Below are 11,376 nucleotides of genomic sequence, written 5' to 3'. Positions count from 1 at the left end.
TTGAAGATATTCCCATTTTTATTAACGTAACCCATGTTTATGTAAGTGGCCCTCCTCCCTCCACCACTACAGGTGGTGGTGACTTTCCATTAAAAAGTGGAGTAGTGGAGAAAGGAGGAGAGGAGACAAGTATTAACAGAGGTGAGATGAATGAGGACCCTCAAAAGAACAGGGTGGCATCCCACCTCCTGCTTTCTGCTTCCCTCCTTACCGCAGTCCATACCCCTACTGTCAGAAAGTCTTCTCTCCTCCCACTCCAAACTGTACTGCATCCCATTTTAAAGAGATGTAAGATTCCCTGACATATCTATGCACTTGTAATATGGGCAAAGCACTTCACATCTTTAATGCCCCGTCTCTTGTTAATGACCCTCCGTCCTTGTGTTTCTAGGTAGACACTTGATCTTTGCTGAGAGGGCCCATGCAGGGCCAATGTGGGGAAGACTGGCAAGTAGGATTTCAGCAAGAGCCCAGGCGGCTAGGGCCCTGCTCTTGTTTTCTGGCCATCGGAGCTGCTGAGAATCAGTCAGACTTGGTCCCGGAACTCTGAAGACACTTCATTATAAAGGGAAGTCATTACATTTGTTTCCTAGGAATTTTATGCTTTCCTTCTAACACTCTACCTTCTAAACCTCCTCTAAATTCTCTGCCACTTCAAATGCAGTAGGTGGGAAGCCTAGCTCTACAAGACTCTACCCCAAACAACATCTCTGAGCCAGGCAGACCCCAGAATCTGCCCTGAGTGGAGGGAAGCTGGAAGCTGGGAAACGAGAAGCAAGGGACCCTGTGTGCCCAGCAGCAAAGGCACAGCCTAGAGCCCCCACATCTCGCTCTTCAAGAGGAACTTCTGCTGTGTGTACAGGAGGCAGAGCTGGATGAGACTCACACATTAGGCAGAGGCTAATGTTAGGCTGCAGCCCCACATGTGGGAGATAATGAGGCGTAGGGGTGGCCGGGGGGCTCTAACAAGAAAGTAAGGATACACTCATCGCTGTGGAAAGGCCTTTTGAGATCACCTAGTCCTGTAATTTTCAAAATTTAAAAAAAAAAAAGCTCTTAAATGGAACTTTATCTAAGATGGAGCTATTCTGATTAAAGCAACAGGAGGAGGTAGGAGGTGGGGATGGGCAATTTGACCAGGATGCAAAACTCACTCAGTCTACCTTCCAAATCCAAAATTCCCTGAGGCACCTATGCAGAAACTTGACACCCTGGGTTTCCCTTTGAAAAAATCCAATGATCTAGCCCAAACCCGTGGTTTTATAGATGGAAAAGCTGGGAGTCCAGGGAACCCAGTGAGTCAGTGGCGGCACCAGTGCTAGGACTCAACCGCACTGCCCACCCAGGTCTCCACCCCCTCCCACCAGCTGGCCGGCCCCCATCGGCCATGGGCCCTAGACTCCCCGGGGGCCCAGCCAGGGAATCTTAGACAGAGCTGCGGAAGGAGAACTGCAAGTAGATGATCAGGAGCAGGACCGTCGCCCAAAACAAGCACCAGGGGATAGAACAGAAGTTGCATCCAGAGCCCGCTTCAGCCTGCGGCTTGGTGGGACTGGGTGCCCGCGTGAAGGTGTAGGTAGTCGCCTCCTCCTCCAGCAGCTTCTCGCTGGGCTTCCAGTGCACGATGCCCTCCTGGCAGGCCTCACAGAACTCGCCACGGTGCCGCCTGTTGTCTTGGCGGCTGGCCACGTGGATGCGGTACTGGCCGCCGCGCTCGCCGTAGCACTGCTCGCGCAGGCTGGTGATGAGGTTGTCCACCAGGCTTTCGATGTTCTCCTCCAGCATGCTTGACTCGTCCAGCCGCGCGGTGCCGCACTCATAGCACAGCTGCTTGAAGACACGCATGCGCACGGAGCCCGCGCGCTGGGCTCGGTCCAGGTACATGTGGAAGAGGATGACCACGTGGGGAGACTGCCAGGTGTGCCAGCACCAGGAGCAGTGAAACCTGAAGGTTGAGAGAGAGGTAGGGGGGGAAGGACGGAGTGAAGGCTGTGGAAACAGCCCCAAGGAGCAGGTGAGGGTCAGTAGGCAGAGCCTGGAGGTGGAGGCGGTGTGTTTATGGCCTCCTAGGTTCATTAGCTTTCTGCAGCCTGCCTCCTTCTGTGTGCTGTTAGGCCCAGAGTAGCTCCTCGGGATGCACCTGGCGTCCAGCAGCGCTGCCCTCACCTGGCCCACCAACTCTGTGCTCTGCAGAGGCCTCAGCTTACTCCATCCCAGTGCCTGCAGGCCTTGCCCCTGGGCAAAATCCCTCAGCTGTAAAATATGCAGGTGCACTAGGTGAGTCCTTTTTGCTCTGAGTCCTTTGACCCTGATAGTGGGGATGCCCGCACCGTATAGGAAACACATGATCCATCCACACGTGTTTACCTGTCAACACTGACTGAACAGGCTAGACCCGAATCAGGACGAAATAGTCTCACCTTGCAGCCTCCAGCCAGTGCCAAGATTAATGCATCCCAAGGCCTGGAAGTGGAGGCAGTCTTAAGGCTAGAGTGAGCTCACTGGGGTCAGCTGGGGATCGCAGGTCAGGAGCCTGCCTGTAGGAGGCACAAGCCCTCCCCACTCGGCCCCACAAGCCTTCCAAGTCTTGAAGAAGCTCCTGGGCCATGCCAGGAAGTAGCCAGCTGTTTGCACCCCTCCCATCAGCCAATTTAGGGGCTTCACATTTTCATTTCTCCTCTTTTCTCACATCCTATAGGGACTTTCCCCTCTCTCAGCTTAGACTACAAAACTTGAATTAGAAAATGTCAAGACCTTAAAAATCACCTAATTAACACTTTGTTTTACTCTGAAGCACAGGAAAGAAGAAAGGAATCCATATATACACAGCTAGTTAGAGGCAGAGCTTGTACCCAGCACATCACAAGTGCCCAATAAATGGTTTTGAGTTGAGTTGAACAGACTAAACCAGGGCAGGACCCTCAGATGGCACCACTCAGCCTATCTTATGTCCAAAAGGTAAGTCTTTATGTAGTAGACCAGAGGACAAGAGTGCTGGAAAGTCATCTCAGATATTATTGTACAAACCATATGTTGTATATACCTGTAGACCTTACTGAAATGCAGATTCTGATTCAGTAGGTCTAGAATGGGGCACGAGATTGCATCTTTAATAAGTTCTATGTGATTTTGCTGCTGCTGGTCCATGAACCACAAGGCAAGGATCTAGGCTAACCCCTCCTTTTGCAAATGGGAGAGTGAGGTACACAAAGGAAATTGAATTGCTCAAGGGCCGTGGAGCATAGAGTAGAGCCAGTTTCTAGCATAGCACACTTCATGTGTTCAGTATTTTATATTAAGTCAAGCTGAATTAAATAGATTGAAACTGAGCTGTCCCAGGACCAGATCACAGACCCCTTGACCTCCCCCCACCCCCCCACAGTGGACCTCAAGCTCTCCTTCTTTTAACCATTTTAAGAGATTATTAAAATCTGAAAATATGTAAAATGTCAGAGTTTAGAACTAATAAATACATTCCACTACTTTTCTAGAAGGGGAAAGTTGGCCTCAGAAAGGGAAAGTTACATAGGTGCTCAATGGAAGAGCTGGAATCAAATTCAGGTGTCCCAACTCCCAGTTAGGGACTCTCTCTGCCTCCCAGTATACACTGGTCCAACAGTGAGACTGACCCTTAGCACCTGGGTTCTCCGTGTCTCTGTCTCTTCTTGGAAGGTGCCCCAGGGGCTGCGTGCAGGGCCCCTACTTACTGGGTCACTCACCTGCCCGAGGCATGCAATTCCAGGTACTGCTTCCAGCCAGGGGCCAGCACATTGTGCTTGAGGTTGGGGTCTATGATGAGGTCCCAGCTATCAGCCGGCTTTGCCTCCTCCATCTTCTCATAGAAGACTTTCTTCCATTCATCTGTGGTCACACTTTTACACATGGTCTCGTCAGTGGCGAGGGAGGGCAAGCTCCACCTGAGCGAGAACACAGAGAGCGAAGGCAGGTGCAGGGCCGGGCAGCGCAATCTCCACGGTCTAAAAATCCTCATCTACAGGACTAGGAGGAAGCAGGGCCCAGCTCCCTCTTTTGTCCGCAGTGGAACCTGTTTCCACAGCAACCAGGCAGGGTGCCAGAGACAGAGCTTGTGGAGGAGAAAGTCTCCTGCAGAGGTGTTTCCGGCCCCTGAGGCAGCAGAGGCAGGGTTTGTGGGTCTAAGTGACCCAAGACCGAGTAGGGGGCCTCAAAGGAGGCTGAGCTTCAGACCATCTCACTCTGACCCTGTGAAGGGCATACAGAGGTGAGGACCTGGGAGCTGGCTCAGCTTCACCTTGCTGCCCCTGGAGACATCATCAGCATCTGGCTGCTATGGTAACTATGATGCCTTAGGGAGCCAAAGAGAAATAAGGGATAGGAAGATTAGACCTGTTAATAGACACAGCAATAATAATAAACTCTCTCTGCACCCCCGCCTATCCTGTGACCAGCCTTTTGCCATTTACAGAAACTATCGGAGGTCTCTTGACCCATAATTTGTATTGCCACTGTACAAATCAGATGCCTGGGACTCACCTAACTTAGAAATGGCAGAGCTCATATCCAAATCCAAGCTGGTGAGCCCCTACCAATTCATTAATTCATTCATTTCAAACATACCCACCTGCCAGGCTTTCTGCCAGGTGGTTGTAACTCGGTATGTACCCAATAACCAGAATGCAATAGGACCCATGCTGTGACAGCCATATACAAGAGAAGCCATTGTATCAGCATGGCAGGAGCAGAAAAGACTATTTTCAACTTGATTACAGGAGAGGAACACAATATCCGTGGGAAAAACAACCTTTACCATAGGTGCTTCTCCTGCTATTTTTTAATAAATTATTTCTCCTTTATCAATGCCATACAGGTTTATTGCAGAAAAATTGGAAAATATAGATAAAATAAGGAAAGACTAAGACTCTTCCTAATACCCATGCTCAAGATAATCACTGTTAATATTATGATGTACACACTTTGCCTGCCATTTTCTATACATGTATGTGTGTGTCTATATGTATGTATGAACACAGGGGCATACACACACACACACATATACATGAAGTTCAGACAATTAAGTTCGCGAACTTAATTGTCCAACCATATATATAACGTATATATATGAGGTGCCAAAAAAAATGTATACCAGTGGACACTTTGGTCAACGTTGCTAAAGCAGTAGTTTGCCATAATTGGAAGTGTCTGGATACTGATGGTAACCACTTTGAGCACCTCCTGTAATTGCAGAAGTCAAGTGTGACTTGTATTCATCTTTTGTTACCAGTATATATTGAGTATTACAATTTTAATCGATTTTTCCTTTCTTAAAATGTATATACATTTCTTTGGCGCCCTCTGTGTGTGTGTATATATATATATATATATATATATATATATATATATATACATTCTACATACCACACTGTGATCTATCTTTTCAATAACAGTACACGAGTATCATGAATATTTTTCTAGGTCCTTAATATTATTCTATCTTGTAGTCTGCCTATATTCTGTTGTATGTTTGGGCATAATTTATTTATCCAGTCCTCTATTTGGGGCATTAAGTTTTTTTTTCAATCTCTCACAATTATATTTTCCCTACCTATTTGTATAAAACTTATTGATGAAGCTCATGTATCTGCATTCCAGGCATCAAAGACGATGCTTCCTGCAGTTGAAAACACATCTCTTTGCTCTCTGCAGAAGCTTGGTGTAGCTAGAGAACATGAGCAGGCTCTTTAAACAGTATGACTATGAACAGACTGCAGGTCCTGAAGTTAAGGATTGGAAAAGAAGGGCCTAAATCTCCCATCTGACACAGGAGACCGCCTTCTAGTGCTCCTCCTGCCTCTGCATGGATGCTTGATGCCTTGAATAAGGAAACAGTATCTGTCATTAAAAGCAAGGGCTCTAGAATCACTTGCCTAGGTTTTTTTTGGGGGGTTTGGGGGGGTTGTTTTTGCTTTATTGTAGTTCCCTTATATCCTCATAGGTAGCTATTCTTTTTTTTTAATTTATTGGGGTGACAATTGTTAGTAAAATTACATAGCTTTCAGGTGTACAATTCTGTATTACATCATCTATAAATCCCATTGTGTGTTCACCACCCAGAGTCAGTTCTCCTTCCATCACCATATATTTGATCCCCTTTACCCTCATCTCCCACCCCCCGCCCCCCTTACCCTCTGGTAACCACTAAACTATTGTCTGTGTCTATGAGTTTCTGTTTCTCATTTGTTTGTCTTGTTCTTTTGTTGTTTTTGGTTTATGTACCACATATCAGTGAAATCACATGGTTCTCTGCTTTTTCTGACTTATTTCACTCAGCATTACACTCTCAAGATCCATCCATATGGAAAGCAGTGTGGAGGTTCCTCAAAAAATTATGAATAGAATTACCATATGACCCAGCAATCCCTCTCCTGGGTATCTACCCAAAGAATCTGAAAACATTTATACATAAAGACACGTGTGCTCCAATGTTCATTGCAGCTTTGTTTACAGTGGCCAAGACGTGGAAACAACCAAAATGTCCTTCGATAGATGAATGGATAAAGAAGTTGTGGTATGTACACACAGTGGAATACTATTCGGCAATAAGAAAAGATGCTATTCTTATATATTAAATGTGTATCATTTCATTCTAGCAAAATATGTGTTGGTGTTTTATGTGAATATATTTTAAATTTTATAGTAACAGCAATTGCTATATAGCACTTACTAGATATCAGGCATTGTCCTAAGGCCTTAGTATACTTTAATTATTTCATCCCTACATGTAGTAATAGTAGCTGCAGCTCCATTTTGCACATATGTAAGCTAAAGCAGAGAGGTTCGATAACTTGCCCAAGATTCAACAGCTAATAATTAATGGAACTGGGATTTGAACCTATATGACTGTCTCCAAAACCCCTGCTTAATCAGTGCACTTCCCAGCATGGAATCTAGAACAAAACATTTGCTAAATAAATGTCTTTCTACCTTCTCATCACTGAATATAACCATTGCAGACTCTAAGAACTGAAAGTCATATCTTCTCAGCAAATGGTTCCCTAGGCCACACTGAGGCCACAGTCCCCAGGAAGAGGAGTGAGGCATATTTGACCCGCCAGGCTCCCTGTTCCTACTGGGGATGCCACTTCTAGTGCTGGGCTTACTAGAGCAACAGTGCCCACAGATCACTGATGCTCAGTGCAAATATTTTAGAGTTGAAAGAGAAATTCAGCTTGAAGTCTTACCAAAGAAAATACAGCGTATAAAGCCATCTCTAGATACATCATCCCTGTGAAGCCGTACTCATTTGATGACAGGTACCGGCACCCTGGTCCAGTGGAAAGAGCACTGAACCGGAAGTCAGGAGATATAAAGAGATATCTCAGTTCTGCTACTTTTTGGCTCTATGACCTTGGAGAAATCACTTCTCTTGGCCTCAGTTTGTCCATCTGTTCAATGAAGAATTAGAGTAGATGGCATTGCTTAGGTGCCCTCTGACTGTGGCCATATATGGTTTTGAAGAGCTTTATACTTAGAAACCTGAATCCTTAGAGGGCAGGAAGGAGGGTGGAGACCACTCAATGGAGCAGGGAAACTTCTAATAAGGCATTTTAGGCAGTACCTGGAGTCAGGATCTGTCTCCTCGGGGGCTGCTACGCAGCTAAAGAGCTCTGGGGAGGTGTCACTCCACTAGCTTTGTACTTGACACAGTAAGAAGAACAAATTAAATCAGAGCCGCTGAACACTAACACTGGGAAGGATTTTTAAGCTTATTACATTTTTTATCCTTCAAGTCAGTATTCTTGCCTCTGAATTAAGGCAGTTGATGCCCAGAGAAGTAAACTGACTTAACCAGCCTCTGAGGTGTGATGGGAGATGTTTCAGGTTGCAGCCATGGGCCAAGGTGGGAATGGAGCCTGAGAACAGCGTATAGAAAATGTGTGAAGCTGAGAAAGGCTATAGAACTTGTCTTGGAATCAGAGTGTATGACTCAACACCAGGAAAAAACTCTCTGGAACTATTTTGCATTTGTTGCTATAATAAACATTATGATGAAAAACAAGAACAGAGAAATTAGAATCACCAGAGGGGTGTGTGTGTGTGTGTGTGTGTGTGTGTGCGCGCACGCAGGTGCATATGTATGTATAACCAGCTGATGCAATTCCCATTGGCACAAATTAAGTTTAATTTAGAACCTGAGCTTGCTATGTAGTGGCCAATGTAATGCATCCTTCTGTATAGCAGAATGTTCTATCTAGTAAAGTAATATTTCTATCAAGACAAATAACCCTATGGTATTGCAACTTGTTATCTATCAAATGAGCTCTGATGCCCTGAAATCCACAATTTTGAGATTGCCAAGTCCAGATGTCTTTAAGGCCAGTGGTCTCACCTTGGCCAATTTCTTAAAGTTTGTGATCATAATTTAAATCCATGAAATGGTTTAAAACTAAATCCCTAACTAGAAAACAAAGTAGTGGGAAAAAAGAGAAAAGAAAAAAAAGCATGTCTCTAATTTATTGTTTGGCTCAATAAGAACTATTTTATAAAGCTTATTGTTCTATTATTGCTTATCAAAATGTTACAAAAATAAACATTGTCACGCTTGAAATGATGCACGAATGAAAAGTGATTCTCAGAGAGGGGCAAAACCATTTCCTTAAGAGGTATTTGGGAAGGGGAACGGTTATGTTTGGGGGCGGGATCAATGACTAGAAGTTTCTATTGGCACTCACTGCCCAGGGACCAGGGATATAAATGCGCCTGACAGTTCCACAATAAGGAATTTTCCTTCCCAGAATGTTCCACCCTTGCTGAGCCCAAACAGGAAGTTCCTCCATAATCTGTTGGTTTATTGGTACAAAGAGCCCAGGTAGTAGTCTCAGCTTCCACTTTCATGGAGCCATTGTTTTGTTCCCTGGAGGAAACATTCCTCCCTTGGGAACCAAGACCTCTAAACCAGCTGAGTCCGAAGTTGTGGGGACAGGAAGCAAGGAATAAAAAATAATAATATAAAAAATAAAAATCAGTAGTGTACATTGGGGGTAATTTTGAGAGAGTTTTCCAACCCTTAATTCTTGGAGCTTGGGAAACAGCAGCAAATCTTGGCTGCTAATTCAGAGCATATCTGACAGAACATTACCCTTGCCCTGTAAACTGCCATCACCTAGATGGTTCTACAACTGAGTCTTCCAAAAGGCCATCCTACTGTCCAATTGGGCCAGCTGCTTCAGAGTGATGGGGGATATGATAAGAAGAGTGAATTACATGGGCATGAGCCCACTGCCAGATTTTATTTGCTTTAAAATGAGTTCCCTGTCAGAAACAATGCTGTGTGGATTATCACAATTGTCAATAGGGTAGTCTCTAAGTCCACTGCTTAGTGTCCAAATGCCAATATCGGAGATCAACACTGAATCCTTGATAGGGGCACTATTCCATGGGGAACCAACAACACATGGTGGCACTTTCATTACATATGACCATTTCCATCAGGGAAGGGGCAGTGCTTTATTCTCCCTGGAGTAGATAGTTACTAGCGATATAGGTTTGCCTTCCTTCTCCACAATGCTCCTGCCATGTGTGAGTTTTCAGAATGCCTTATTCACTATTATGGTATTCCTCCACTTAGCCTCTCAGCGTAGCTGCTTAGGTTTCCTCACTGCATGGTGGCTGGTTTCCAAGAAGAATTCCAAGAGAAAGGAAACGGAAGCTGCCAGTCCTCTTAAGTCAAGGGTCCGAAATCCCAGAACATCACTCCCATCATATTCTATTGGCCAAAGCAATCATAGGGCCAGATTTGAGAGCACGGGAAATAAACTCCACCTCTTGATGGGAAAGTGGCATGTGCCTACACGGAGGGAAGGAATTGGCAGTGGTCATCTTTGGAGACTACCACAGTGCCTGATAATTTTTCCTTGTCCTCCAAAAAGCTTAGTGCCTTCAGAAAGCTATGTCAAATTCTATGATTTGAGTAGAGGTTGACATTATTTTGCAAAATATTAAACTAAGGATCAGAGAGGGAAAATATCCAAAGAGTAAACTAAATCCAGCAAGCCCAATCCCAAAACATTACCAAAAAGGAACCATAGGGCTGCTCACCTTGGAATCCAGCAAAGGAAGCATCACAGGTGCTCAGCCCACTACTACCACCAACTTCCTCATCTTCAATCATGATGTATGAAAATCCTTTCCTTTTCTTTCCCTCCTCCCCTCACTACCACCATTGAGCTTCTCTTCTGTGCCTTTGCTCAATTGTCTGAGTCCTCTGGGCCACCATCATGCAAGGTACTATCATAGTTACATCCATGCCTCAGCCCCATTTGTCTCAGTCACAGACCAAAATCTAAACTACCCCAGTCTTCATGCTCTTGAACTCTTACTCCACAATACTCTGTTTTCCTTTGTGCTTATTTTTTAGTGCATGGCCTGTTCTTTGAGAGGGCCATTTACCAGGAAATGTTCTGCAGCATTTAACAAAGGAAGAGTGCCATGGTCCAGGAGGTAAAAAGAAAAGTGGGGGGCGGGGGTGGAGTATTGAGAAAAATTACCAAATCCTCAAAAACTATTGTCCCCATTTCATATTTGACCCAAAATAAAAGACAGCTTCCTTCCCCTTGTTTTAAAGAAGGGGCAAGGCCCAACAATGTTACATGTGGGGAACAGTACATTTTTTATTTATTTATTCATTCAAACAACTGAATTTTCAACTATTATATACCAACCCCTATACTAACACATGGCATAATAGTGATTAGTCCCGTCCATTCCACGTCCAATGACATCAGTCAGCCAAGTGACTCAGGGCCTTTTATGACATATGACATGAGGTCTGATCCTTACGTACGCTCCTATTGCCGGGCAGCCAGTACCATGGAAATGTATCTTCTTCAAGATCGAATTGTGGCCCTCCTACCTCAGAGATCAGTGTCCCGAGGTGATTTTAGAAAGGTATGCAGCTGTTCAACTCTAACACCCTGTTTTTTTATGGAATGTCTAGAAGGGAATGAGAGCAGAGTGCATTATCGGAGTCTTCCTGTGGTTGGATGACATACTCATGGAGTTCAGAGGACAGGGCACAACTTTCCTTTTCCATCAAGTCACCCATCACTGAGAATCCACCTATAATGTGGGTATAAAATTTTCCCTTCTCTCCCTGATCTCTTTTCTGTCTTCGCTTAGGTCCCTTCTGTTCTTTTGCTTTATCTTCAAGGCCATGATTGAGTCGTCAAAGTGGAGCATCTACAAGCAAATAAACCTTTCTCCTACTGATACTGACCAACTACCATTGCATAACTGATTTGTTAGCAATGTTTCTGTCCCTTTGTTCTATTATATCAAAGACCCTCTACTCATCAAGGTAAAGGGAAGGAGAAAAGTAAGGGGTGGAGGAGAAAGAAAATT

General features: G+C 44.8%; 1 protein-coding gene across 1 annotated transcript; it reads right to left on the bottom strand.

Annotated features, from left to right (window-relative positions):
- RTP1 (receptor transporter protein 1) lies at positions 1 to 4,986 on the bottom strand. Its single transcript, XM_019752088.2, has 2 exons — positions 3,720 to 4,986; positions 1 to 1,945 (listed from the first exon to the last, which is right to left on the bottom strand). Exons 1-2 carry the CDS (start codon positions 3,989 to 3,991, stop codon positions 1,426 to 1,428), a joined length of 792 nt encoding a protein of 263 aa, XP_019607647.2. The 5' UTR covers positions 3,992 to 4,986; the 3' UTR covers positions 1 to 1,425.
- Between the last annotated feature and the right edge of the window lie 6,390 nt (positions 4,987 to 11,376).

Source organism: Rhinolophus sinicus, linkage group LG01, assembly GCF_036562045.2.
Source record: "Rhinolophus sinicus isolate RSC01 linkage group LG01, ASM3656204v1, whole genome shotgun sequence".
NCBI lineage: Eukaryota > Metazoa > Chordata > Mammalia > Chiroptera > Rhinolophidae > Rhinolophus > Rhinolophus sinicus.
The sequence above is the reverse complement of the archived record's forward strand: the minus strand, read 5'-3'. Positions and strand labels throughout refer to the sequence as shown.

What these genes read in the sequence shown, in the direction of transcription:
- RTP1 (XM_019752088.2), bottom strand. Translation starts at nt 3,991, where the DNA reads ATGAGGATTTTTAGACCGTGGAGATTGCGCTGCCCGGCCCTGCACCTG. An exon ending in GAATTGCATGCCTCGGGCAG is followed by an intron (nt 1,946 to 3,719) that starts GTGAGTGACCCA and finishes CTCAACCTTCAG; the next exon opens with GTTTCACTGCTCCTGGTGCT.